Source organism: Oryza brachyantha, chromosome 1 (genome assembly GCF_000231095.2).
Source record: "Oryza brachyantha chromosome 1, ObraRS2, whole genome shotgun sequence".
Lineage (NCBI taxonomy): Eukaryota > Viridiplantae > Streptophyta > Magnoliopsida > Poales > Poaceae > Oryza > Oryza brachyantha.
Window position 1 is genome coordinate 1,315,605 of NC_023163.2, and position 27,981 is coordinate 1,343,585.

Below are 27,981 nucleotides of genomic sequence, written 5' to 3' on the forward strand. Positions count from 1 at the left end.
TGGACGCCGAAGCAGCATATAAACAATACAGAAACAACAACTGCTTTTATTCCTTGCCCAGCTCGATTGAGCGGGGATATGAACATACATGTGTTGGTCACTCGGTTGTTCGTGAAGTATACAAACAACGACCAACTACATCTCACTTATTGCATAGATATCCAAGCAACAATGGTTTTTGTTGTTGGCGTGGTAGCTTGCACCTTGGCCGTGCTCATCAACGCCTTGCATTAGTGCTTCTTGCAGGGAGGGCCGCACGTGCCGAGGAAGGTGTCGGTGCACTGGAACTTCTTGACGGGGTGCGTCTTGACGACGGCGCAGCTCTTGCAGACGGGGTCGCACTTGACGATGTCGTCGCAGGTGTAGAGCCCCGAGAAGGAGAAGTTGCAGCTGCTGCAGCACTTGAGCTTGCCACCGTTGGTCTCCCTGTTGCCCTTGTTCTCCCCCACAGCTGCACACACACACACACGAGGTGATTCAGGCATTTGTTTTTTTTACTTATTTTGATAGTTAAAACGGTGACAGTTACGTAGCATCAACTTGGGTTATAATTTTGGGTTATTTCCGGTTTGAGGCTATCCATTTATGGGCATGTTTGTCCAGATACCGATGTACAGGTTGGCATGGTGGAGAGATGGAGCCCAGCCATTGGGTGCTTGATGCTTGGATGTTTCTGTGCAGATTGAGCAAGTGGAGTGGCTGTGACAGTGAAGTGAGTGAGTGGCCGACCCCAACATGGCAAGATCTACCACCCTATCATCTCGAAGGTGACCTCGCAATTTCATCATTCAGTGGGCCTTGCTACGATCTCCAACGTACAATGCATAATCGCATCAAATCTGGATCCTTAGGTATTCACCGTGCATGAGCCTTATCGAGTGGTCTTAGTATGCCACGTAGGATGAGATCACGTGTCCTCAAGCAGTGGCATGAAATATGCATGTCAGCTCTTTATGTTTTGCATTTCAAATTTTCAATCCCTTTAGTTTTTAAATTTGCATATAAATTCCAACAATAGCGTTAAGGACCCTAGGAATCATAAACTTGTTACAAAACCCTTCCATCTCGACCCTCCTCCATCTGCCGCCGCCCATCCCGACCCTCCCCCATCCGCCGCTGCCAGACCTCCTCCTATCCCACCGTCGCGTCGCTCCTTCCCATCCCTCACCACTGCGCCGCTTGCTCCTGTCTCCCTCTGCCGGCGCTGCTCCCTCTCGTCTCCCTTTGCAAGTGCCTCTCTTTCTCCTACCATCGGCGCCGCTCTTTCCTGCCTCCCACTGCTGGCGCAGTTCCACCCCCTTATGACGTCCCCCTCTCCTCGGTAGCGGCGGATATCATAGGCTTTTCGGCGACGTGGATCTGAGCTCGGTGGCATTGGGGGGATGAGTTCGGCAAACAGCGGCGTACGAAGCTTGGGCCAGACACTGACGGAGATCTACCTGGTGGCCTCCACCGCTTGGCGAGGTAAGTTAACCCGTTCCCCTCACTCCGGTTACCGCCATTCTCACTCCATTCTCTGCTCGTACATAGTGGGACCCACGTCGGGGCCAGGGGAGGCAGGGACATGACCTCCACAGTGATGTTCCCTGGCATCCCCCTGCTGCAACCTCTGCCGAGGCGCTCACATCTTGTAGAGCACGCGAGTAGCTTGGTGAGGCTATGCCCTCCTCCCATTTTCTCCACCACGATGACCGGCAAGGGACGTGGCATGGTGACACCACTTGCCACGTACATCGCACCGTAAATAGTGTTATCGAAAGAGCAAAGTACTGAAACGAAAACGCTCAATGCGTGGTTGTTATTTCTGAAATGGTATAAAAGTTATTTGGCTTTGCTGGATCCACTTTTTAGAAATCTTGTGAGTGTGATTGGCGTGAAGCGGGTACACATTAAAAGTAAAATTTAACTAGCGTTTGGCCGAGGGTCAAATTTAATCCGAGCATGAAGAAACACACGTACCATTCTCCTTTGCCACGGCAGCAAAAATTCACATGACCAGGACGGCCTGGAGTACCAGGATCACCATGAGCATGCTGCTCTTCTTCATGGTCACTTGTAAATTGTAATAGTGCTAGCTATGCAAAGCTTTCCCCTTGATCGGTCTACTTGCAGAGTGCTATCTGCTGTTGTGTTTGCTGCTGGCCAAATGCAACTGAGCATATCTATTTATAGGTGTCCAGAGGGAATATTTTTTCATGGAAATTAATTCGTCAGGTGCGTCTTTGGCCGATCTGGAACGCACATTTCCTGGTGTTTGTACCAAGCTTAGGGGGTGTTTAGTTGCCAAAATTTTTTGGCAAAAACATCGCATCGGACGTTTGAACGGATGTTGAAAGGGGTTTTCGGATACGAATGAAAAAACGAATTTCACGGTTAGCCTAGAAACCGCGAGATGAATCTTTTAAGCCTAATTAATCCATCATTAGCTTATGTTGGTTATTGTAGCACTTATAGCTAATCATGGACTAATTAGGCTCAAAAGATTCGTCTCAAGATTTTTTCCATAACTGTGTAATTAGTTTTTTGGTTCATCTATGTTTAATGCTTTATTTAGGTGTCTAAAAATTTGATGTGATGTTTTTGGAAAAAAATTTGGAAACTAAACAAGGCCTTAACTTTCTCAAAGAAAATAAGTGTAGCTAGGAGCTAGGGCATCACCGCTAGGGGTGGCACCACTGTACGCGTGGGGCATCTTGGGCTCGAGCCCTGACCAAAAGATTACTATGTTCTAGTTAAATTGTTGAGCCATGTGCTTAGTAAATTTCTATTTTCGTCCCTGATCACCGCTTCAGTGTTTAATTAACCAGCGTTTGGCTAGAATTATACGATGTCACATATCAATATTAGTAACAATTAACAAGGAGAAGAACACGAATAGGGGTGATTGGGTATATTTACAAATAAAAAATAATTTGTAAATAAAATTTTTTTATATATATTTTTAATAATTTAAACGCCAAAGTTAAAAAATCATCTACGATGAAATACCTCTAAATAAACACTAAATTAAAGGTTAAAAATTTAAATGTTGGCTTATAAGCATAACCAGAAATGAATAAAAATAAAACGCACCGTCGAGCGTTTGATTTACTCCAGCTAATTAAGCAACCACTGTATCATCACGTGGAAGGTGCTCGTCGTTTGCAACTTGCAACCTGACGGTCGGCGACCGCTCAGCACAAAGGCGACAAATATACGATAGCATCAAATCGATCACGAGGACGAGGAATATCAGGGCATGTTTAGATGGCAAAATTTTTTAGAGAAAAGATCATATTGAATGTTTGATCGAATATCGAAAAAAGTTGAAATATTAGGTCATGTTTAGATGGCAAAATTTTTTAGAGAAAGGATCATATCGAATGTTTGATAGAATGTCGAAAAAAGTTTTAGGACACGAATGAAAAAATGAATTTCACAGCTCGACTGAAAACCGTAAGACGAATTGTTTGAGCCTAATTAAGTCATCATTAGCACATGTTGATTTAACACTTATGGTTAATCATGGACTAATTAGGTTCAAAAATTCGTCTCAAGATTTCTCCCATAACTGTGCAATTAGTTTTTATTTTATCTAGGTTTAATGCTCTATTTAAATATCTAAAAATTCGATATAATATTTTTGATAAATCTTTTTGAACTACACAAGGCGTAAATCACACGTTTCGTTAGCTGCCTCCTCAAAGAAAGCGCAAGCCTTTTTGATTTTGGCCTACCCCTCCTGCACTGCATTCTGCCAAACCTAGTGCATATATACGTACGAACCCTTAGCCATCCGCCATTGGAGCCAAACCTTGCTCGGCTGTACGCACGTTTACGTTGCCGCTATGCCGTGCAGTGTGAACAATCAAGCTGCCGGAATGGTGGTACGCGTGCAGGCAGCAGCGCGGCGGCCGGTGGGAATGCGCCGCGTTGTTGGAGTGACGGCGATGGCCCAACGCGGCGATGCGTTACTCTCGTGGTGGCTCGGCGAGTCGACGGTGCGGGTGCAGTTGCAAGATTGGGTGCACATTTTACCACAAGCTTACTGAAGATACCGGTCACAAATCAAAATCATTGGCCTTACTAAAATTCTTATTGAAAATACATTCTCACGTGCTTAATATTCGTGTAATCAGGATTTGAATCTAATCTATTAGGTGTCTAGATTAATTCATGGATGAATGTATATAATTTATATACGTGTCTAGATTCATTACCATACATATGAATCTAAGTAATGCTAGAAAATCTTACATTATGAAATAGATGGAGTAGTTATTTTTAACGTTTAAATTTTGTTCTAAAATATAATTACTTCTTCATCTACTCCATCATCTCAACCAAAATCATAATCATCTTCAATTTAATTCCTCCACCTACTTTAATTTATCTCAACTAATTATAATATTCCTTATTTAATTTTACGTCTTTCTCTAAACTCATGAAAAACTCTTTTAAGTGTTCATATTTTGGACAGATGGAGTAATATATTGTATAAATAAAAGATATTTTTATATTTGATGGCTATTAAGAAGCTATGACAGAATAATTTTCTGATTGACAAATAATATTGACCACATTCGTACCATCACAAGATAATACTTAACTCATGTCCCTCTCCAGTCTTCAGTGCAAACACAAGTCTGACAAGTAACATGTAACACCTGCCAGTTCCATTAATTATTTCTATTGAGTCGTCGACGCAAACAACGGCTTATTGTTCGTGTATACAGATAGCATGCGCACTATCTATATATACCAGAGATCACACAGTTCGTATATTTGTATATGGAAGGCAGCAATGGCGCATTATATATTCAGGCGAGTCGATGACTGATCAGTGCTTGCAGGGCGGGCCGCACATGCCGAGGAAGGTGTCGGCGCACTTGAACATCTTCGCAGGGTACGTCTTGACGACGGCGCAGCTCTTGCAGACGGGGTCGCATTTCTTGACGACGTCGTCGCAGGTGTAGAGCCCCGAGAAGGAGAAGTTGCAGCTGCTGCAGCACTTGAGCTGCCCCGGGTTGATGTCGATCGCCTTGCTCTCACCGACGGCTGCATACACATTCCATCATTCAGATCAATCAGCTACTTTCATTGCACTAGTTTACAGAAGAAGGTGATGCTATGCATGGCATAATAATTATCATCACTAAGTAAGAGATTAGCGTACGCACCGTTTTCTTTTGCCACAGCAGCAAAGATTCCCATGACAAGAACGGCCTGGATAGCCAGGATTACCAACAGCGTGCTGCTCTTCATGATTAGTCCTGATGTTCTACTTGCTACCGTCCCAAAGCCTTGAACCTCTAGTCCTCTGCTTGGTTACTTTGATAGATGGGCTTGATGCTTTGTGGTTATAGCCAAAGCGCAAGAGAGCGTATGTATATATAGGCATCGAGTCTGAACATACTATCATGTGCTGTCGATCGCCATGGCTGCAAATATGCATTTCTTTTGGGATGCTTGTTAGGCGTGTCTTTGACTGACGCGGCTGCTAGAGTGTGAGGCGTTGAACACATTTTGTATTCTTCCATATCAGACACTCCTCACACTCCTATCATCCTCGTCAGCGGTCCAAAATGGACGGAACATCACCATCACCACACCAGCACAAGCCGTTCAGTTGTACAGTGCCAAGCTTTATTTGCAATTATTTAGGGGCATTAATAATGGTTTCCTGTTCTTATCAAACAAACAAATCAGGGGTGAAAAAGCCAAACGACGATATATCTATAAACTAAAAATAATTTATAAATCGTATTCTTAATTATCTAAACGCTAATGCTTGAAAATAAATTTTATTGAAAAAACCTTAAAATTAACTTTAAATTTAAAGTTAAAAATTCAAATATTAGGCTATAAGCATAATCGGAAGCGAATTAACGGGTGTGCATCATGGAGATTATGGGTCAAAACACTATCTTATCAACTAGCCTTGCTTTAATTTTTTTTTTCTGGACTGATGTAGTAGTACATGTACAGAAACAGTAGTGTTGCTTAACCGTAATACTTTCTCCGATCTAGTATAAATGCATTTTATTACGGTAGAGATAAATTAGTTGCAAGAAAAATGATTAACATGCCCCATTAAATAAGAAGATTGTATGGAGTGTGAAGTATTTAGGAGCAAAATAAATAAAGATTTCAATATGAGGCAATGGATGGAACAAGGGTTACTTTACAAATACTCTCTTTGTACGACATATCTGAGTTTTAGAAATGCACTATCATAGAGATAGTAGTAGATTAGTATTACTGATTACTAGAGTTCCAGTGTGTCACTATCTCTGCTTATCTTGATTAATAGTGCTGTGTATCAAAAAGGACATATATTTCTATTATAGGGCATGGTTTTTTCACCACACTATGATTGCAAGACGATTGTAGTACAAACTTGGATAACCGGGCAAGCTGAGCTGTCCATCGGGGATTAATCATGAGATCATCGTCGAACTATGAATTTATCATTCCCATCTTTTCACTCTTGCTCACGCTTATAAGCTAAAATTTGAATTTTTAATATTAAATTAGATTTAATTTTAGAGTTTTTTAAGTTTATTTTTCAGTCTTTACTTCTAAGAACACATATATATAAAGTTTTATTCACAAATTAACTTTTATTTCAAAATCAATGTTCTGCACTGTAGCTTCACACTTATTTTTACTGTACAACCCTGCCTTTAGTGTCCAGAAACAGAGGATCCAGATCCAATTCTATGACCATGTTTCCGGCATGGCAAGATGGGACCGACTGCCGGTCTGCCTGGGAAGGCTGGGAGGGTGTTGGCTATTCTCCTCTCACCACACTATTTGACCTTAGTCGGCTTGATCTTTATAGTTATGATTTTGGCTGGAGATAAAAATAGAGTGGATATCTATAGAACACATCACACATTTCTTTTTCTTAAATATATAATTCTCTAACCAACTTTTTTAAGTTTTTGATTGTTCCTTAGTACACAAGACTAATGCTTGCTATTAACATTATTTAAAGCTAAATTAGGCATTAACCATATATAAATAATTTTTTTAATCTCTAAGAGCAATTTGAGGGTTATCATGTTCTAAGAAATATTGGTGACAGAAATTCAAACCTTATTTGTATTTGAAATAGTCCATATTTATTTTCGTGTCCAAGTTATTCGTATCCATTTTGTATCCGAATATGGAAAATGAATACTCCAGCATTATGTGTTCATATCCACTCTATTTTCATCCCTAGTTTTGACCGTGCACTTTCACATCCCTTTGACACCTTAATCTTAGCATGAATCACTGGGCACTACCGAAGCTGATGTATTTTATAGGCTCACTTTGCGCGCGCGCGCACACACACCTCAGCCTCTCAAAATCATGCCAACAGCGTGGGATACCTATGAGCATAGACAAACTCGTTAACCTTGTTTTGTTGGACTTTTCCGGTCGCTTTTCATCTATGACAACACTAGTATCTTTTACAATGAGAATAAAGAGATGAGATGAGATAAGATGAGATGAGACGGCATCTACAGTATAATGATTCAACGTTCTTCATGGTGACAAAATTTTACGGAGAACAGGAGCCGAAGAAGAAAGGCGGCTGGGCCTGTGCACCGGAGGCCATATCATGCAGGCAGCAGAACCACGGAGGCCCAAGTCCCTTTGCCCCTCGCCGTCCTTACCGCCGGCTGCAGGGCACCGGCAGCCGCCATTCGCCCATTCCTGAATCCCCCATGGCGAGCTCTTCCGCTTCCGTGCTGAGCCGACAGGGCTTCAAGGATATCTACTCTTACTGTATAAGCTCATCCATAAAGCTTGGCTTTTTAGGAGACCACATCATCGTTGATTAGGAGACCACATCATCGTTAAATCACAGTCGTCCAACAATCCGGTGAGCTCTAAATTTTCACCACGTGTCCATAGATTTCATCTCTTCACATATCTATTAAAGTTCATCTCCAATAAGTACGATTAGTGATATCCATCCGGATGATGATTCGGCTGCTTTGGGCCAACAGCTCATAGTTGCTCCCCTTGATGTTTGCAGCCCTCTCCCCATCCCTCTTTATTGCCCTTGCATAAAACTGTCGTTGTCTAATCTCTTTTTAATTGATACGTTTTCTGTAACACTTCTCATTCTCTTCCCCATCCAAACAATGCTCCCTTCTTCCCTACCTACTCGTGCTTCTTTTTTTATTAATGTTCTCACTGTAGCAATATTGTTGGCACTAGGCCATTATTATAGGGGATGGTAATAGGTGCAATTTGTTGGACTATAAAATTTAAACGAAGTGTTTAAAAAGATGTGTTCTAAAATTTTATAAACATTTGAGCTAAAAATATATTATGAATGAATTGAATTGTGAAAGGATCCATTGGTCTTGGTCTTACCACTCCTAGACATGATTCTATATGAGTTTGTCAGAAATTAAAAAACAATTTGATGTAGAGCCAATGCATAATTACCTAATATTCAGAACACAAGAAATAAAGAACATGTGCAACGATTGCATGACTACATAATTTAATGCATTGTACAATTTATTACGGTTTTGCTCTAAATGTTCTATGATAAAAATATTTAAGTGTAATCACCTTTTGTTGTTGTTCAGCTATATATATGTAACACATTTATTTCTACCAATTCCCGCCGCAACGCGCGGGATATCAACTAGTTCGTAGTATGTATGGAGGTATTAAGATAAAACAAAATTGTTTGGATGAAAAGTCAATTTTGATGGATCATTCACGTGCATGTCTCGTACTTGCATCACGTCATGTGAGGCAAGCACGCACGGGTTCACTTCACCACACATCTTAAATGGATAGAACACAATTCCTTCTTATAAGAATGTCTTCCTCTCCTAAAATAAACAAGATATTACTATCCCGTTACCTCCGTTCCGTTTCATAATGTAAGATGTTTGACTCTTTTGGTTGTAATATTTAACCATTTGACTCTTTTGGTTGTAATATTTAACCATTTGTCTTATTCAAAAATTTAGTATAAATATAAAAAATTAAAGTTGTGCTTAAAGTTTTTTATAATAAATTAAGTCACAAGCAAAATAAATAATATTTATATAATTTTTTGAACGAGACCAATCGTCAAATATTAAAAAAAATCAAACATCTTACATTATAAAAAGGAGGGAGTGCTAAACTTTCTCGCATGTTATCATATTTCTCGAACGCTATATTAGTCTGAAAAGAATTTAAAACAAGATGTAATAAACCAGACAGAACTAAACGGGGACCAAAAAGAAAGAACTGGCCGAGGTCGGCGAGAGCCTAAACTAGCGACTAAGAGATAAAAAACGCTCCGGGATAGGACAGCATGTTATGTTATGAGATAGACTTTAATGACTTTTCAAAGAATCAATCTTTATATGGGCTCCCATATATTAATTCAACATGAAAGAGGTAAGTTGATTGCGCCGGCGGCAGCAGTTGGCCATGGTGCGTGCCTCCGAGGGCAGGCGCCGGCGGAGGCTCGCTCAATGGCTGGCTTCAGCATGGAGGTGCTGCACGGCCAGACCGTGCTCAAGCTAGCGACGCAATGACGCATCCGCCGTCGTCGGCGCAGCGAAGATGCTGCTGCTGCGCATGGTAATCTTCCGGGAATCGATCTGCGGGTTGCCGGGTTCCCGAGCAGAAGCCCCGCCGCCGTGGGGGTGCTCACTGCTCAGCCGGCGGCGGCGGCGTGGTCTGAGCACGACGACGGCCGTGACTCCATCGAAGCCCATCAAGCTCACCCCAAGTGGGCCTGGTATCGCACCACCTGGGCCGTAAATATGGACCTAGCCATACTATTTCCGAATAGTACATGGGCTTTATTTGGGGACGTGCGCCACTGGAGACTACAATTCCCCTACTGTCTAGTAAGGCCCACGGAGACCAAGTATCAGGCCGTGGAGGCATGTATGTGGGTCTCAGAAAGGCCTTGTTTGATCGCTTCCCGTCCGGATACGGCACTCCACGAGATCATAGTTATTGCTGCAATTTTTTGGACTTTTAATTTTATTTATTAAACACAAAATTCTAAGCTCACGTCGTCCTCTAGGAGGGTGGAAAGTGGCACACGATGAGACGGATGACAGTGAAGATGATGACGGAGGATCGGCAATTTTTTGCGTTTGGCCCATTGTCGCCCATACAGTGGGCGGCAAGGGATTTTATGCAAAACTACCGCTCGTATCTGCAAACTTTTCGATTAAACCATGATTTGATACATATATGTATAATGTATGTAATTGTTTAATCACAAGTACTACCTTGGCTTAGTTCTCAATCATTCCTCTTTTCTATCCAAGAGAACAAAGATTGAAGAATCATGTCTGGCCGTGCCACGTGCGACGTAGGCTTTCCGCTCTCTAGTGGCGGGAGGTTAAATCTATGATTTTTTGAAATGAAAATCAATTTTATGAATTATTTAATAATAAAATTAAAAATTCAAAAAATTCGTTATTGCTACGCATTATCAGTTTGTTGTTAGTGGTACTGCCAGAATTGGTTATAGTTTACCTAAACAATGTAAACTCAACAGATAGAGCACTGATGAAAAAAGGGTTGAAAATGACGAAATGGGATTAAGTGACATTGTACCGTGACATTCTGTCACTGACGTGTGGGTCCAGGCATATGCGGGTCCCACATATCAAATGTCACGGTACTATGTCATTGAATCCGGATCCGAAAAGGACATCATTTATAAGGAAACAGTTTTCGGTCGATGGGAAACAATTTAACTTTGATTTTAATACAATGCTGATAGAATTATAAAAACTAGATTTGTTCTATAAGGCCAGATTCAAAAAAAAAAAGAAGAAACGTTCCCACTTTTACGTAAACAATACTCGGTCACCGAGGAATTTCCACCACCGAGCATTTAGTGCGACCAAACACCTTTAAGGTAAGAAAGGAATGGCCAAGAAGCAAGGGTCATGAAGAAAATGGGTACAAATCTTTCAACATCACAGGGAATTGCGGCGAATCAACGTGAAAATTTTACAAAATCAACTAAGAATATAACGTGGTAAATGGAAGTACATGTGTACGTCGATCTGGGGGCGATTTTGGTGTAGAAGAAGATGCTGCGATGCCAAGCAAGGCCAGCCGGAAAGACGGGGACCCCTACTCGCCCCATGCACCCCATCAACCCCGCAAAATCATCCACTCCAATCGCACGTCCCCCACAAACACATCACACATGCATGCACTTCAATTCCTCTCCTCGCCTCTCACCACGCCTTCCCAGACACAACCAAGCATCATCTACAAATAGCTAACTAGCTCTCACCTCACCCTCTGCGCATGCCAAGCCAGCAAATTGTTTGCTTTGAGAAGATCCAGCCAGCCAAATTAAAGGGGTCTTTTCGAGAAATTAAGATCACTTCATTAATTGATTGATCTTCCCCTCAGCTTACACACAAGAGGGTGACATGAAAAAAAAATCAAATAATATATTTGTAAATAAAAAAATATTTTGTTCATAAAAATTTTGTATACATGATCTTAACGATCTAAATGTCAATGCTGGAAAATAAATTTTCGTGAAAAAACTAAAAATTAACTCTAAATTTATAATTAAAAATTTAAATTTTGGTTTATAAGTATAAACAGAAACGAAAAGATATCGGTGAAGAGAAGAATCATCATCAACGTCAAACTAGCGAAATCGATCACAGTATAGCCCAATTGACTAGTACGTAGTACTCCAATCTTTTAGAATCTAGCAACCATGAGTACAATTGTTTGATTGTTTACAGCTTCTATCTAGCTACCCACTAGCTATTAGCAATTAACTCCGAAGCCCCTGTTCTTGGTGGTCTTGTTGCCACAGTCGCAGAGCAAGTAGCTCAGCATGTTCACCATGCTGGTGCCAATGGATGGCACGTTGATCACCGGACTAACCCTAACGCCATGGCCGGAGCTACCGTTTCTACTGCCCCCGTAGTAGTAAGCTGCTCTTGTACTACCGCCGTTACTTGCTGCTGCTGTAGCGCCGGCTTTCTTGTGCTGCGGCCGGTGGCCGCCGCCGCCCGAGACGACGCTGCCGAAGCCACTCTGTGCCGAGCCGGCCGACCGGCTCCGCATGAGCGGGAATGACGGGCAGCTGAAGCTCCCCGGCGCCGACCTCGGCGCCGTCGTTGCGCTAGCCGTTGCCGTCGTGGCGGAATTCACGCTGCAGCTGCGGGTGAACGGGGACGTCCAAGAACACGGCCGCCTCGCCGGCTGCTGCGGAGCCTTCACGCTGCCTCTCGCCTGCTGCTTGCACGGGCTTGGCTTGGGATGAACCGGTGGCAACGGCGGCACGGGCAGCAGCTTCCCGCCGGCGAAGAGACGACCAGCCGGGGCGACATCCGCCGCGGCCGCGTTGGCGAAGTCGAACTCCGGCTCGGGAAGCCGCCTCGACGATGTGTCCAACTCCAACCTCACAGCCTGCCCCGGTGTCGCCGCTCCCGCAGTCGCCACGACGCCGTCGTGAGAGAAGGAGATCCTCGGGCCGGTCAGCTCCGGCGCTTCCTCCATGGACGCCATGCACTGCCACTGCCACTGCCACTGCCACTAGCTAGTGTGAGATCAGAAGCGAGTGAGAGCGAGAGTACGAGATCGAGGCGAGTGGAGTTGGAAAGAAACGGATAAATAGAGGTCCCGATCGGGTGTGCAAATTTCGCAGCGGAATTGCGCGCGGCTGATTCGATCGATCGGTGTTGCGCGCAGCCGGGACGCCGGGTCCCCTGGTCGGTCACCTACCTACGTGAATGACATATGCCTTTGCCCGTTTCTCGCTCTCGTTTATTGGATGTGAAATTTTTGGCGAATCCAGCTTGGCATTTTTGGTGGCGTGCAGCCTTCATCTATATATCCTGCTTAGCCTAGCTAAGTAGCTAGCCATATGCATGGTTTGCTTTCTACCAAAACCGTTCATTGCTTCTACCCAAAATCATTTCGTGCTGTACTGGTGCTAGTACTACAAGGGGTTTCCAGCATTGTCCATTACTACTCTGAATTCTATGAAAAGTCCCCCGTGCATTATTGCATATACATCCATCTACATTGGATCATATGTGTCCTACAAACATCACATCGGCATACTGTGTTTAATTTAATTTAGGATCGGTACGATATATATTTGCAGTTAATTAGTTGAATTGGATGTGAGGCTTTGGGAAAAAAAAATAACGAAAGCTGAAATGCATGATCGCTACCATCACTGTTCATGCTGTAATGCACGGCGAGACATCGACAGCAAGACATTGTTAAGCTCTCGCTGGAACAGAATATGATGGGGGTGGCCTAACTAGTCCCTATCTCTCAATCAGTGAAACCAGCGCAAACACTGGGGGATGGGCACCCCATGTTGGCTCCATTTCATGCATATTTCGATCAAATTTTTCCAAATTATGATCTCGAGACAGCAACACAGAAACCAGATCAGAAAAGGGAGCTTCGCCGCTTTCTCTTTTCTTTTCTCTTTCCCTGGCCATTGAGACGATGCACTGAAGAAGAAACAAGAAAGTCAAAAGACACTTTGAAATCATCTCCATTTTGACCACACAGGTGAATCTCATTCGGGACTCTGGTAAAAAGCCAAGAACACTTCTCCAACCAGCCGTGTGCACGTCTGCATTGATCGATCAGGAAACACAGCGTGTTGGACAGTACATCATATAGTTGCAATAAAAGTATTAAAGCAACTGAACGGTCGTCTTCTGAACACACGCCCAATTATTCTTTCGTGTGTTGCCTTCGCTTTTGAGAGATGCTGGACCAGAGTTAGATCAGAAAATCATTGTGCAGTGCCATGCATGCAAACAATTTATTATACCATAATTTCGAAGGGTTTTTAATTTAGGAGGCAAATTATGAACATGTCTCATTGACAGGTCCAATTCAAGTGACATGTTTGTTAATCAGTCACATTATGCACAAATTACACTCCTAGTACATCTTTGATGCAGCATCTCTTCACTGGCTACATACAAGTGCCAGCTCCAATAGCTGATGCAGTAAACAAAAAGCTGAGCTCGAGCTCATGGCGAAGACAAACTGCATGCAGCCTAGGGCGGAGGCTTGTAATGGTCAAAGTATAGGGAGCATCTGGAACAGGGTCGTCCTTGTATTCAGGGAGGCCATATGAACGAATGTTTGGCTGTGGCATGTATAGAACACAGTTCTGTTCGTCCTCAGTGATGTTCACTGTGCACTTGGCTGTCATCTTCTACTGGCTTCTGGCTGGTGTTACAGTTGCCCTCGTGTTTGCTTGCTCTCTGATTAGGGCTCCAGCTCCTGGATCTATGGTGCTTATTGACGTTTTATAGCCCGTTCCACTGTTCTTACGGCGATCATGCAATAGTTCAGCCACGTGTATGTACGTGTTGGTCTTTCCTCTCGATATCACTCTGTTGATATGTTCTGCTACAAGATGAATGTTAGAATTTTGAGGAAAATGGAAGCAACGATCGGTGCTGGGGTTTAGTGCTTGGGCCAGCTTTGTTTGATACTGACCTCAGTGGATCCATTCAGTCCGGCCTCTACGGGAACACTGCATTTTCTGAAAGTTTACTTTTGGGCCATCTGCAGTCGATGGATTCAGGGCTTAAGCCTTCAACTGTGGATTCAAGTGAAGGTTCCAATCAACATTGACAAATACAAGAATCGACTGCTATGATATGATTTATTTATAGTTCTGCTTGCTGATTTGATTAAGGTAGGTAAAACTTTTAGTGTTTCAAATCAACAGTTGCTTTCGTAGCTCAGTTGGTTAGAGCACCCGTTTAGTAAGCGGGAGGTCTTGAGTTCGACTCTCAACGAAAGCATTTTATTTTCATTTCCTTACTTTTCAAACAAACAACTCGTATTTTTTTCATTTTCAGGACAAGAACATAATCGTGTGGTTTTTGGCTCCTTACTTTTCAACCAAACAACTCATAAATTCAAATGAGCATACTCTTTCGTTTTCATATTTTTCTTTTTTATGACAAGAACATAATCAGAGTGTTTTCCTGTTTTTTCATAAAAATGTCAAACGACATATTTCCTTATTTTGCAGGCCGAGAACATAATCGGAAATTCAAATGAGCATACTCTTTCATTTTCTTACTATTTTATTTTTATTTCCTTATTTTTCAATCAAACTACTCATAAATTCAAATGAGCATACTCTTTCATTTCCTTATTTTTCAGGACGAGAACATAATCGGAGTGATTTTCATTTCCTTATTTTTCAGGACGAGAACATAATCGGAGTGTAATCGGGTGGTTTTTGGCTTTTTTTTTCATATTTTTCATGACAAGAACATAATCGGGTGTTTTTTTTAAAAAAATATCAACCAACATATTTCCTTATTTTGCAGGCCGGGAACATAATTGGGGTGATTTTTTGTTTTTTTATGGGAAAAACCAACTGACTTATTTTTAAACGAAAAATAATTGATATAATTTTTATATATGTGTTTATAGTGATATTAAAGCCAAGGCTAAAAAATAAACTATAATAAAAAATCTAAAATTAACTTCAAATTTAAGATTAAAAATTTAAACGACAGTTTACAACGATGAGCATTCAATTCACGGACTCGATTGCAGCTTTTACTGCCTCTTTGATCTGGAAAGCCAAAACTAAGACTAGTGCAAATATTTTGCATGGTTGTTGAAACGATCCTAACAACAGCGGGCAAATTAGCGATCCGTGAACGGCACGATAATGCACGGTATCTGTTATGTGACCAACAGCCAGAAACACTAGGGCTGCTGCCAAAACACTATGGGAGGTAGAAAATTGCAAACTTGGAATGGGAGGTGCCAAAACACTAGGGGAGGTAGAAAACATTGCAGAGTGGTGATGGAGCATCTCCAATATATCTTTGGAGAGTTTTTTTAATATCCTTGAAAAAATAGCTTAAGTTACAGTGCAATTTAAGATATCATAATTTTGCACTAAAGTTTTTGGTATTTCAAATTACTGATGGTAAAAAAAATTATCTTTGAAACATGACCGCCAACAACCAACATATAATAAGAGATGAGTAGCATTATATTTATATGTGAATTAATAATGTTTATAAGAGTGATGTCTAATATTAGTATCTTTATGATATAGAGGATATACAAATTATGATTAGTGTCTTGCATTACGATTGCTTTGATTTAAACGAGCATAGCCAGAACGTCAGGACGCTTCAGACTAAGGTTCAGAGGAGCTTTCCATTCACTTTTCATGCTGACCTGCTGGCTAATCTGGAAAGAACGGAATGTAAGAATCTTCAATCTGCAGCTCAGATCGACGGCAAGGGTGTGCTGTGAGCTAAGGGAAGGGGTCGCTGTCTGGAAGATGGCAGGTTTCTTTGTAGCGTTTGATGATCATGGATAGTTGGGTTTATCTACCGTCGGCTCTTCTACCAGGAGCTGTAATGTTCCTCGACACCCTGTTTGCCGTGTAAACACTCGCATGTATAGAGGTATATCCTTTCTTCATTTCAAGCCTAATAAAAAGGAATAAGTCTACTTAAGGTCACTCAACTTATCGTCTAGTCTGTTTTTTGTCCTTGGACCATAAGACCGGATACAACTGGTCCCTAAACTATCAAAACCGGTGTAAAAGAGGTCTCTCGGTGGTTTTGAAAGCTGTTTTGGCTGACTTGGCGTCTATATAACTAGTTTGACTAGCCTCCATCCCACATAGCATTAACATGACGCTTATGTGGTTATTATATGTCAGAAAAACAGTGAACCCACCTGTGGCTACACACAAAAAATGATTTAATGTGAACCGCCCCACCATATTTATTTCTTTTGGGTAACTGACTGTGGGCCCACGTGGGTCTGTCATTTTTAAATTATTTTTTATGTGCAGTTGACAGGTGGACCCACTGTTTTTTTATATATAATTGACACATAAGCGCCATGTCAATGCCACGTGGGACATAGACCTAATTAAACTAGCCATTTGGCCCCAAGTTAGCCAAAACCGCCTTCAAAACCGCCGAGGGATCTCTTTTGCGCCGGTTTTGATAGTTCAGGGACCGGTTGTATTTGGTTTTGCAGACCAAAGACGAAAAACAAACTGGACCATAAGTTGAGACACCTTAATTGGACTTATTCCTAATGAAAATCAGGCAGATCTGACTTGGGCCAGCCCATCCAAAAAGAAGGTCCAGAACAGAGTACAGATGTCCACTGGAATTCAGTGGAACTTTCTTTTTGAATGGAAAAAATAGCAGCTTCATATCGCTGTAAAAAAAAAAGAATTGCATATTGCTTAACACTCTGAACACGGAAACCTTAAGCTCATACTTTCATCCAGTGGAACTGAAGAATTGCATATTGCTTAACATTCACAAAACCTTATGCGATCTTGCAGCCATTCTGTCTTTCTAATAAACCATACAAGCACCAGTGTAGCTGTGCACCGACATAAGAATGAACCTATAGAACACAAACAGTAACAAGTAATTCTGCTACATTTACAACCAGCTAATAGCAATGTGTTAATGTGTCAGAACAGAACTCAGAAATTCCGCTCCGTTACAAGCAGTGAAGCAGATAAAACCAACGCGTCACTGAAGAAGAAAAACTATGTGCAGACGGGGGACTCTCTTTCAGTCAGCTATCCTTTCCTGAATTTTGAACCATTCAGATCGCTCGCTGTCACTGAAGAACACACACAAGACTCAAGAGCAGCACACTTGACATCAGAATCCACAAACCAACAGGCTAACAGTGCATCAGAATTATTGACGATTACCTCCTGGTTCTGGTCGGAGGACGGACGCTGGGATCCAACGACGTAGAACAGCACGCAGGCGACCACACTGAGAACCAGTGAAGCGCCAAGAACAGCAAGAACGCCGTAGATGCTTGCCCTGTCGTCAGCCGGTTCTTGAGTCCCCTGTGGCTCTGCCGATTCAGGGATTCTTCGCCTATCTTCAGCCAGTTCTTGAGGCCCCTGTGGCTCTGCCGATTCAGGGATCTGTATCGAGCAAGAATGCTGATCGGTCGTGGTGCCTTGCTCTCGCTGTTCGCCGACGTCGGCCGCCGTGATTTCACTCTCCCACTCCGACCTGGGCCCCGACGGGTTGTTCAGCTGAGAGGTGATGAACCTGTCGAGAGCAATGGCACTCCGGCGAGCCTTGGCATGGACGGCAGCCTCGCCTTCCTCCGGGATGAAGTGTTCAGGGCGGGGCTGCTTCCTGCTCCGAGAAGGTTCACGGTGCGAGGAGGACGACGCCGACGCGCCCGGAGCTGGAGAGGTTGATTGATCAGACGATCGACGAATCGAAATGAAACCAAATCGAGAACAGAATTCCATCGGAATTGACAACTTACCAGGGCTAATCACAGCAAGGAGGCCTGGTGGAGGTGGAGCGGCTTCCCTGGCGATGCAGCGCGTCGGGCTGGATTGCTTCCTGCTCCGAGTCGGGCGGATGCGGAAGGTGGAAGGGGGAATCGCATTCGCCGCCATGTGTCCGGACACTGACAATTTCATTTCCAGAAGAATCAAGAACATAACCGACAAAGTAGACAAGAGCAGAAATCCTCGGGTTAGTGATCATACCGATGCGATCCTCTCGCTGCTCCTCGACAACCTCAAGATCCTTCTTCTTCTCTCCGGCCGGCGAGGCGCCATGGTCAGCATCAGGCACTGCCGAGTCGTCCTCCGGTGAACCTGTCACGAGCTCTGGCGAAGATGTGCTCGGAGCAGGATTGCTGGAGCCGCCCGACACGGAATCTCCCGCGGCAATGAAGCGCGTCGGGCCGGCATGCCTCCTTCTCCCTGACAGCATGCGGCGATAGGTGGAGACCAGCGTCGTGTTCGCATCCGTGGCTCGGAACGCTGACAAAAAATCATCGTCATACTCAGGTGAATCAAGAAGATGGCCCAAGAACAGCGGAGCCCTTGGGCAAGACGATGACCAACAACATGGGAGCAGTTCAGGATATCCGAAAACCCACCGAAGCGAGTCGCCAACGGGTTCTTGGGCTCCTCATGGTGTTCGTCCTTGTCGCCATCCGACGCGGCCCCATCACCGCCGCCCCCCGCCGCCGTTACTCCCTCCCACTCGAGCGACGGTTCCTGCCTCGACGAACCGCCAAGCAACAGAGGATTTAGGGTGTGTCGACTAAACATCACCCACCAACCCAATGCGGTTCATCCCCACAGCCGCTCACCTCGAGGCCGTCGTCCTCCACAATCTCCTCCGCGACTACTCCATGACCGGCATTGTCCACCGCCGTCGATCCCGATCCCTCCGGCTCCGTCGAAGCGTCCCCTCGCACCAGCCGCCCCCCGGTACCCCCCACCTCGTCGTCGGAGGGGCCCTCCACGGGATCCCCACCTCCTCCGTGCTCCTCCCCCTCCAAAGCATCAACAGCCGCGTGCTTGTCTTCCTCCATGGTGATCGATCGAGTTCTTGGCGCGGGGGATGATCGGATGAAGCGGAAGCGAGGAGAGGAAGAGGAGGGAAGAGACGAGGGGTTTGAACTCGCGGAGAAGGGGGGGCGGAGTGGCGTTGGTGGACATGGCCGCCACGCGAGCGGTTATAAAAGCGGTGGAGAGTTGGAGACCAGTAGACGGTTGCTTCCGACTGCCGCAGAATCTGCGTGGACCGAGCCCACATCATCCATCAGTTCGGAAAGCCCAGAGAGTCATAGACCCAGGCCAGCATGGACGGCTACTCGGTATGCATGATCGTGTTGCCAAAATAGTTGCAACGGGTTGGTCTAATTGGTTAATGCTCGTCTGTCCGTTTAAACCATGCAAACTGTTCTTCGTACCAATAAAGTTTATATGTACCAACCTTTTATACTTTGTATTTGTGTTTGTATATAAAAAAATTGTGTTTATACATTCATGCATACACTTACGTGTATATATACACACACATCGAAACAAACCTATTATATATAAAATAATAGAAAGTCTATTAGAATAAAGGTATAAATACAAACTGAGAACAAAAATAAAGAGAAGTAAACTGGAGTTTTACGTAGAAATACAATTTAGAAAAATCTAAAAGTTAAAAATTAAAATAGTTAATATCCAGATGAGAGGCATGTACAAATATAATTAAGAATATGTGTGAGTTACTATATTAGTTTAACATATAAATATATAGTTGAAAAATATCTATATTAAAAATATCATTTCATCAAGATATTTATAAAGTTTTAAAACTAAAGTTATGTATATACAATTTCATATATAGAAAATTTGTATATATAAAGTTGTGTTTGCACTGGTATTTGCCCGTTAGACTTTTCATGCTTAACTCACACACTATGGGAAAGGTATACCGTATACGCACTGGGCAGGGCCCATCTGACAGTGAAACAACAGTACAACAATATGTTAGTCGTGTTATACATAATATGAAGGCCCACCTGTCAGTGAGACAGAGGTAAAGTTTATGTTGGTCGTGCCGGTCACGAACGAACGAGTGACCGAGCAAGCCAAGTAGAAGAAGAACCAACCGTCCCGTCATGCAAGGAGCTCTCATTTTCCATTCCCTTTTGTATGGCGTAAGAATGTCACTAGGGTTTCGGTGGGTTCCACATGGGCCACATGGCAGACGTACTACCCCTACCACTGACAACCATATGCAGCAGTAGTATAGTCGCGATGCTACGATCGCTAAAAAAGACGACTCGTCCGCCGGAACACGTGACAGCCGTACGCCCCAGAGAAATCCAAGAGAAGAGGCGTTTTCCAGCTGACATGTGGGACCCACTTGCCAGTAGTTGGATAGAGGGCTTTGTCTTTTTGCAAACTAAAAAATAATTTGTTAATAAAATTTTTACATATATTCGTAGCGATTTAAAAGCTAAGACCGTAAAATAAACTACGATGAAAAAACTTAAATTAACTCCAAATTTAAAATTAAAAATTCAAATTTTGGCTTATAGGTATAAGCATAAGCAAAAGGATAGAGAGTGACGGATGTCGGAATGAGTAGTGGTATCTAGAAAAACCGAGTTAGATATGGTCAGACTCATTTAGCTTATGCTTATAAGTTAGAATTTAAATTTTTAATCTTAAATTTGAAATTTATTTAAGGGTTGTTATCGTTATTTGTTTCGTGGTATTTGCTTTTTAGGTCACTTAGAACATATATAAAATTTTAATTTATAAGTTACTTATCTTTTGTAAATATGCCAAATGATAACCCCGTATCTTAATCAATACTTCCTCCTCCAAAAATAATATCATCTTTGCACCATCTTGTTTGTCTAAAATAAGTTTATTTTTAAGCAAGCATTGATTGATAGTTTATGAAAGAAAAGACCAAATGAATTAAAAGTAGATAGAGTAGAGTACTATACCATTAAGAATTGATAAAATGAAGGGTAGTATTTATGATGTTCTAAGATACATGTAATATTGAAAAATAAAATGATTTTACATAAAGGAAGGAAGTACGTAGTATCATTAGAGACCGAGAACATGAGCTGTATAGGTCTCTTAATCAATACATCAAAATATTTTTTCATTAGTCTTTTCTTTATTCGTCCTACACTAAAATTTTCCTTAAACTGTGGTGATGCATAATAATACAGGAGTCTACTCTAAACTGTGGTGATGCATAATACAATACAGGAAGTATGTAATATTACATGAGTCTACTCTAAACTGTGGTGATGCATAATCATAATAGAGTTAATTAGATACATGCCATTATAATTTTACCAGTTTTAAAATATGACATTTCAATTCAACTAATTGTGAAGATGTCATTATAATTTTAGAACTATTTTAGATATGTCATTTTTAAACCAAATTATCCTTTACATGTGCCAAGGGCACATATGACAATATGGTCTAAAAAATACACCGAAAAGTTATGATGTGACATAATTTTAATAGTTTTGAAATTATGATGGCATCCTTATAGGTAGTCGAATTGTAATGATATATTTTAAAACTAATAAATTTATAATAACATGCATCTAATTAACTCATAATAATACTAATGCTTCCGTATTCTTTCGGAGGGAGAGAGTTGGTTAATACTAGTGCAAGCCGCACTTTTCGTTCCCCGATCCGTGCTGCTCTCCCCGGAAAGAAAGGCTAGGAGTACGCGGACGCGAGTCATGCGACTCGTGAACGGACACACTGGAGTGTGGGGCTCAACCTCTGCGGTGGGTTTCGCTGGCCCACCTGTCGGTTGATCAGCTGGTAGGTGGTTCGGCTGTAATGGCGTCGACGGCGTACAGGTGGGCTGTGCTAGCTTGCGCTACGCCGGCTCGGAGATGGAGATGGATGCGCTTGGGCTGGAGTACGCACGCCAGTTCAGTGTTGGTTTTTACCTTTTTGCCCCTCCCCATCTCGGCCTCTTTTGCGTACATGATATAGGTACTTTGCAACAGTCATCAAGAATCCATTACCTTTTCGTAATCATATCATAGTCTGATAATTATTTTTTTTATGAGAGCACAGTATAACGCACGACGGCAAATCTAGAGAAACCCCGAAATCGCCACGAGCGCCTCGTTGTCGAGGAGCATGTCGTCGTCTCTCACTAAAAGCACAAAGCCGTTAGTCGAACCCAGGACCTCAAGTGCTACTAAGACTTTATGTAACCACCAGACTAAGGCTCTTTCGTTCATAGTCTGATAATTATATTGTGCTTGTTGTCCAGCAGCGTGGTTTCTTATACACGTATTGCTCCGAGAGATGTTGCAAATTGAGGCATTTATGAATTATAGGATTTGTGTAGGAATTTGGAGCTTTGTACGGCATATAAAATTGCTAAGAAATGGCGTGATACATATAGGTTTTAGAAGAAAAAAAACTTAGCAAGAACTTCAATCTCTAAATAAATTTTGTTTGAATATTATCTCTTATTAGATTTATGTGTTTTTCTATGGTTTATTCAACTGACTATTACTATATTTTTTTCGTATTTTACAACCATATATTTTATACTTACATCTCTCTTAAAATCATATGCCTTTTATCCTCCGTTTTTATCGATTTGCCCTTTAAAGGAGCCCTAAGATGGTACATAGTACACACCTTCCGGATGATTGATCTTCTTTTCCCCCTCAAACACATGAGCTAAAATTCAGCCGTTGTGAAATTTGATTAAAATAAAATGATCACTTTTTTCCTACCAAGCTCGCATTGAATATACTGGAAGATATGTTCAACAGTTCAAGTACACATAACACATCTAAACAAGTGCGCATGAGCTAAACCTGTGCACATAGTGCAAATGCGTGATTTTACCACCACACTCACATACATGTGTTTACTTGTATATGCAACGACTGTTTTATGATCAAAATTAAGTTTTCTGGAGATAAAAGCATCATTCAACCCCACCGATATTCATCCTATAAGCGCGTACAACGAGTAACCTAAACGGGCTAAAAATATGACCGTATCATATTTATGTTCACCTAGAATAGAGAATAAATAGGAAAGAAAAACAAGTTCTATATTTAAAAGCTAGTTACAACACAAAATATTGTGTACAAGTTATATATTAATGATAGTACAATTATATGCTTACGTATATTTATTATAAGTTAACTCTATATTAAATCAAGTGATATGAAAATATTTTAGAGTTAGCAGCTCATTGGACATTCTTCCCCTCTTCTCAAAGTTGCTTGGTCTTGTGACTATAGTTAACAGTAAATAAATGGTCAACCGTTAGCCATTAATCTAGAAACGAACAGGAAGGTGTTGCATGCAAATAGAATAATAGAAATATCATACCACCATGCAGTTGCATGATTATGCAATTTTACCACCCATCCACATCAAGGGAAAACACACACCTTTCCTTAAAAAAAAAAAAAAAATCTCCAAGAACCAAAAAAAAAAAAAAAAAGAGCTTGGCCTCAACGCACACGCCCCCAATATTTATTCACAAGTAACACCTACTATTCCATCTAATTTTCCTTTCCCCCACACCTCCGTCGCCCAAGCCAAAGCCGTCTCGTCTCCACGTCCCACGCGCTCCCCCTCGCTGTCGCCCTCACCTCACGCCGCCGCCGCCACCGCCGCCGCCGCGCCCTCGGAGGTCTAGGTGACGGACGCCTCCACGCGCGCGTTCGTCGTCGCGGCTTTGCCCGCGGCCATGGTGATATCGGCGGAGCCACCGCCGCCTCCTCCTCCGGATCCCGTCGCGGATGGCGCGGCGGTGGAGGCCGCGTCGAGCGCTCGCCACCAGGCCGCGGTCCTCTCGTCGTTCCCGTCGCTCAAGACGTGGGGGAGCCACCGCGTCCTGCGGTGCGGCCACGTCAGCCGCGCCGGCGACGCCATCGCGGCCGCCGCCAGGCGTTCCCCCGAGCATCTCGACGGGGTCAGGGAGCGGCTCCTGCTCCGTCTCCGCGAGGTGGATGGGAGCGGCGACGTGGCTGCCGACGCGGCGGCGGTAGCCCCGGCACCTGCATCGGAGGTTGCCGCTGCCTCGCGCCCGTGGAAGCTGCGCAGTCGACGTCGCCCGGCGGTCACGCCGGCGTCCAGCGTGTCTCCGCCGCCCGAGAGGAGGGCCGCGAGGGCCCGCGCGGACGCCCTCGACCGGCCGCGGTTCTCGGTGACTCTGACGAGCGAGGAGATCGAGGAGGACGTCTACGCGGTCACCGGCGCGCGGCCTCGCCGCCGGCCTCGGCGGCGACCTCGCCCCGTGCAGAAGCAACTCGATGTGAGTTCCTTCTCCATCTCTCCTTTCCTTCCCTTGCACTTCGGCCCCCGCCGTTCCTTGTCCAGGGACTCATCCGTAATTTCGTAAACTTTACGTCCCCAGCTGCTATTTCCCGGTGCATGGCTGTCGGAGATCACCGTCGAGTCCTACCGGGTGCCCGACGATCGGTGAGCTCATCCCTGATTCCGACGACCACAGCGACAACTCGCAGGCTAGAAAACCCAAAAGGCCAATCCATCGAGCACCGCAACAATCTCCTATTATTAATCAATCATTAACTCATGTTGATTTCTCCCTTGTTCTGGTATTGTTCTTGCGAGATAGCAGTAGTAAATCGATTGGTTGATTGAACAGTGTGGGAGTAGCAGTAATACTTATTAGTGGTAACTAATTAAGGTTTAAGTGATTACTAGTAGTTAGTAGGTGTTCTTGTTAGCAAAAGGGCCTAATGAAGTAGTAGCAGTGGTGGTATTGTCCTCGATAATAGTACATTTGTTATTAACATCTCAATAGCAATGGTAATGCTACCTTTCGTTCCTTCGATCCATCGTTTGGCTCCTTGTGCATTTGCACTGATTCATCCTGAGGGTGGCAACGATATTATGCAAGTGATACTTATGAAATTAGTGAGGTATTTAGTGCATAATTACCAGTGCTATCCCTAATCTCGGTCGCATACCGGGAACGGCTGGGCCAACAGCATCCACTCCAGCAGGCTGCGGGGTGAGGCTGACAGGTGGGCCCGACCCGCACTGGAGCCGAACAGTTTTTGCAAACCCTGGCGCTCTGCTTCGCCACAGTGAGCAGAGGAGAGCCTTTTCGTTGCCTGGTTTTAGTGCTACGTGGGGCCAACCTGTCAGAGAAACTGAGTACGGTTGGCACGTATCTGGAGTGAACCCGGGGTGGTCCCGGTCGTTGGACCGGGCCAGTTTTGCTCGGCGGTCGGACCACCGTGGGCTCGGTCCATGCACGTTGCTGGAGTTTTTCCGCCGGTTGTTTTCATGTGTTAAAACTTAAACGAGAGCTATTGATAAGGATTAATAGTGGTAATAGTATAGTAGTAGTTTTAAATTTCTGGACTGCTACCTTCCTTTTTAGGTCAAATACTGATAATTACAGTGATGAGACCGTGAACAAGTAGAGACTCTAGTTTGATGAGCCTGATCCTCTGTAGGTTGAGTTGTATAGACTTGTAGAGGCCATCTGATTGGTAGCGGATGATCCACAGATCATACGTGCGATGGCGCGCTTGACGTTGCACCTAACATTCGTATGGGATAACATGACACCAAACATGGCAACATGCATGCAAACAATTGTTGCTCAAAACATGTTAGGCTAGCCACCATGCACCTCACAGTGTAGTACTCCAGTAGTTCCTTCTTTCTGGGTGATCATCCCCACCATTGCGCACCTTTCAACTCTCACAAGGTAAGGTGTGATCGTTCTACTGATGATGAACTGATGGATCATCAAGTCTCCATGGCTATGTTTTTTTGACAGATAAAGGATAGAACTTGGAAGATAAAAGATTATCTTTTTTATAGCTATTTAATAGTATAAATAATTAAAATAGTTAATATAAAGTTAAAAATCTACTTTAGAAAAGTGAGATTTTGAAATTCTATTTTTATTAAAAAACATATCATTTAGCAGTTCGGAAAACATACTTGTAAAAGCCAAGAAATAATCTGAAAAGGAATCTATACATAAGAAATGCAGTCCATGTCGTAAACCCTTGCTCGAGCTGTTTTGCTGTTTTTTTTACTGCATTTGAGAGATGTTGCTGTTCCGTTCAACAAAAGGGGGAAGTTAAGTACTACCTCTGTTCCATAATAATATCATTTTTTATTTTTCCGTTCCAAACGTTTGACCATTCATCTTATTTAAAAAAATTTGTAAAATACTTAAAAAATTAGTCACGCATAAAATACTATTCATGTTTTATCATCTATCAAGAATAAAAATATTAATCGTAAAAAAATTTCAAATAATACGGAGAGTCCAAACATTATATAAAAAACTAAAAAACGATATTATTTCGGGACGGAGGTAGTATCTCTGCTCTGGAGTTGTGCATTTGTGCTTGGCAAGCTTCAGGAACTTTCCGAAACGTGCCAAACGCAGGGCATTCTAAGGTGGTGTTTAGATTGGGAAAAATTTTGGGAGAAGTATCACGTCAAATGTTTGACCGGATATCGGAAGGGGTTTTCGGACACGAATGAAAATATTCGTCTCAAGATTTCTTTCATAACTGTGTAATTAGTTTTTTGGTTCATCTATATTTAGTGCTTTATTTAGGTATTCAAAAATTCAATGTGATGTTTTAAAAAAAATTTAGGAACTAAACAAGGCCTAAATTTCTGATTCGGGATAAGCAGTTGCTGACTTGCTGGGCCAACTGCAGCCGTACGACGGCAGAAGTCTACCCTAAAATCCCTGGCTGCGGCACAATGGGGTCAGGACAAAGATGAACTAATATACTACTGGTGTTGAACAGTGCTAAGGTTGTCAAAAGGGGCATTTGAGATAGTTGAGATTGAACTATTATCTGCTATTTGATTGCGAGTATAGTTAACTATATTGACTATCATAAAGTAAGTCTAGCTTTAGAAAAGTCAGATGATAAAAATGTGCATATATTTTTTTTGCACGAAATATGTCGTTTAGGAGTTTGAAAAATGTAGCGCAAAACTAAATATTCATAGGTTTTACTATAACAAATTAATGTGTTCATCGTTTAGCCTTTAGCTTATATAAGCATAAGTGGAATTTTAAAATTTTCTAACTTTATTTTAGGTTGATTTTAGGGGTATCACATTTTACCTTTTTAAGTATAAGGACACTATAAAAGTTTTATCGGTAAGTTATTAGTTATTTTTAAATCGTTAATAAGAAGTTTTGGTAATAATAAGTACTCTATCAATAAATGTTTGACGACATTGACTTTTTTATATATATTTGATTATTTATTTTATTTAAAAAATTACATAATTATTAATTATTTTTATATTATTTTATTTATTGTTAAATATAATTTTATACATATATATATAGCTTTACATATTTGAAAAAAATGAATAAGACGAATAATCAAACGTGTATAAAAAATCAATGGCGTTAAATATTTAAGGATGGACGTAGTATTAGTTAAAATTTTGAAATGTCAAAGCTGGGCTGTGCATGAGAACGTTCCCGTAATGTTTGCGCTTTGGCGGCATCACGTTTTGTAAAATTTTACCAAGAGACCTAGCAGCACGTACGTGTTTCGTGCTACCCTGTCGAATTCCTTTTTTTTGTGTGTGTTCATGGTGCCATGTCAACGCGTTGACACGAGAACTAAATTAGCCGGGTCGTATTT

The 27,981-nt window shown here is 42.6% G+C and overlaps 4 protein-coding genes, 1 non-coding gene and 1 pseudogene across 6 annotated transcripts; 2 read left to right on the forward strand and 4 right to left on the reverse strand.

Annotated features, from left to right (window-relative positions):
• Positions 1-44: 44 nt before the first annotated feature.
• LOC102720639 lies at positions 45-2,125 on the reverse strand (annotated as a pseudogene).
• A 2,533-nt stretch (positions 2,126-4,658) lies between these two features.
• On the reverse strand, positions 4,659-5,358 carry LOC102720365 (Bowman-Birk type wound-induced proteinase inhibitor WIP1-like). Its single transcript, XM_006643628.3, has 2 exons — positions 5,160-5,358; positions 4,659-5,037 (listed from the first exon to the last, which is right to left on the reverse strand). Exons 1-2 carry the CDS (start codon positions 5,242-5,244, stop codon positions 4,820-4,822), a joined length of 303 nt encoding a protein of 100 aa, XP_006643691.1. The 5' UTR covers positions 5,245-5,358; the 3' UTR covers positions 4,659-4,819.
• Positions 5,359-11,614: 6,256 nt separating this feature from the next.
• LOC102720083 lies at positions 11,615-12,495 on the reverse strand. The gene has a single exon (XM_040520108.1). It carries the CDS (start codon positions 12,493-12,495, stop codon positions 11,758-11,760), a length of 738 nt encoding a protein of 245 aa, XP_040376042.1. The 3' UTR covers positions 11,615-11,757.
• Positions 12,496-14,712: 2,217 nt separating this feature from the next.
• TRNAT-AGU lies at positions 14,713-14,786 on the forward strand. The gene has a single exon. It is a non-coding gene; the product is annotated as a tRNA-Thr (tRNA).
• A 2,444-nt stretch (positions 14,787-17,230) lies between these two features.
• On the reverse strand, positions 17,231-19,458 carry LOC102705485. 2 transcript variants are annotated; one of them, XM_015840569.1, is made up of 6 exons: positions 19,138-19,458; positions 18,922-19,042; positions 18,524-18,802; positions 18,295-18,441; positions 17,714-18,210; positions 17,231-17,619 (listed from the first exon to the last, which is right to left on the reverse strand). In XM_015840569.1, exons 1-6 carry the CDS (start codon positions 19,360-19,362, stop codon positions 17,617-17,619), a joined length of 1,272 nt encoding a protein of 423 aa, XP_015696055.1. In that variant the 5' UTR covers positions 19,363-19,458; the 3' UTR covers positions 17,231-17,616. The 2 variants fall into 2 exon arrangements, with proteins under 2 accessions (XP_015696055.1, XP_015696050.1); XM_015840564.1 differs by having other exon boundaries at positions 17,231-18,210.
• Positions 19,459-23,858: 4,400 nt separating this feature from the next.
• Positions 23,859-25,161, forward strand: LOC121053254. Its single transcript, XM_040519885.1, has 2 exons — positions 23,859-24,620; positions 24,723-25,161. Exons 1-2 carry the CDS (start codon positions 24,054-24,056, stop codon positions 24,789-24,791), a joined length of 636 nt encoding a protein of 211 aa, XP_040375819.1. The 5' UTR covers positions 23,859-24,053; the 3' UTR covers positions 24,792-25,161.
• Positions 25,162-27,981: the final 2,820 nt, after the last annotated feature.

Coding starts and splice junctions, on each gene's coding strand:
- LOC102720365 (XM_006643628.3), bottom strand. CDS start 5,244: ATGAAGAGCAGCACGCTGTTGGTAATCCTGGCTATCCAGGCCGTTCTT. Junction 5,038..5,159: donor TGCTGTGGCAAAAGAAAACG/GTGCGTACGCTA, acceptor ATGTGTATGCAG/CCGTCGGTGAGAGCAAGGCG.
- LOC102720083 (XM_040520108.1), bottom strand. CDS start 12,495: ATGGAGGAAGCGCCGGAGCTGACCGGCCCGAGGATCTCCTTCTCTCAC.
- LOC102705485 (XM_015840564.1), bottom strand. CDS start 19,362: ATGGAGGAAGACAAGCACGCGGCTGTTGATGCTTTGGAGGGGGAGGAG. Junction 19,043..19,137: donor TGGAGGACGACGGCCTCGAG/GTGAGCGGCTGT, acceptor TCGTCGAGGCAG/GAACCGTCGCTCGAGTGGGA. Junction 18,442..18,523: donor GCAGCGAGAGGATCGCATCG/GTATGATCACTA, acceptor TGAAATTGTCAG/TGTCCGGACACATGGCGGCG.
- LOC121053254 (XM_040519885.1), top strand. CDS start 24,054: ATGGTGATATCGGCGGAGCCACCGCCGCCTCCTCCTCCGGATCCCGTC. Junction 24,621..24,722: donor CCGTGCAGAAGCAACTCGAT/GTGAGTTCCTTC, acceptor TTACGTCCCCAG/CTGCTATTTCCCGGTGCATG.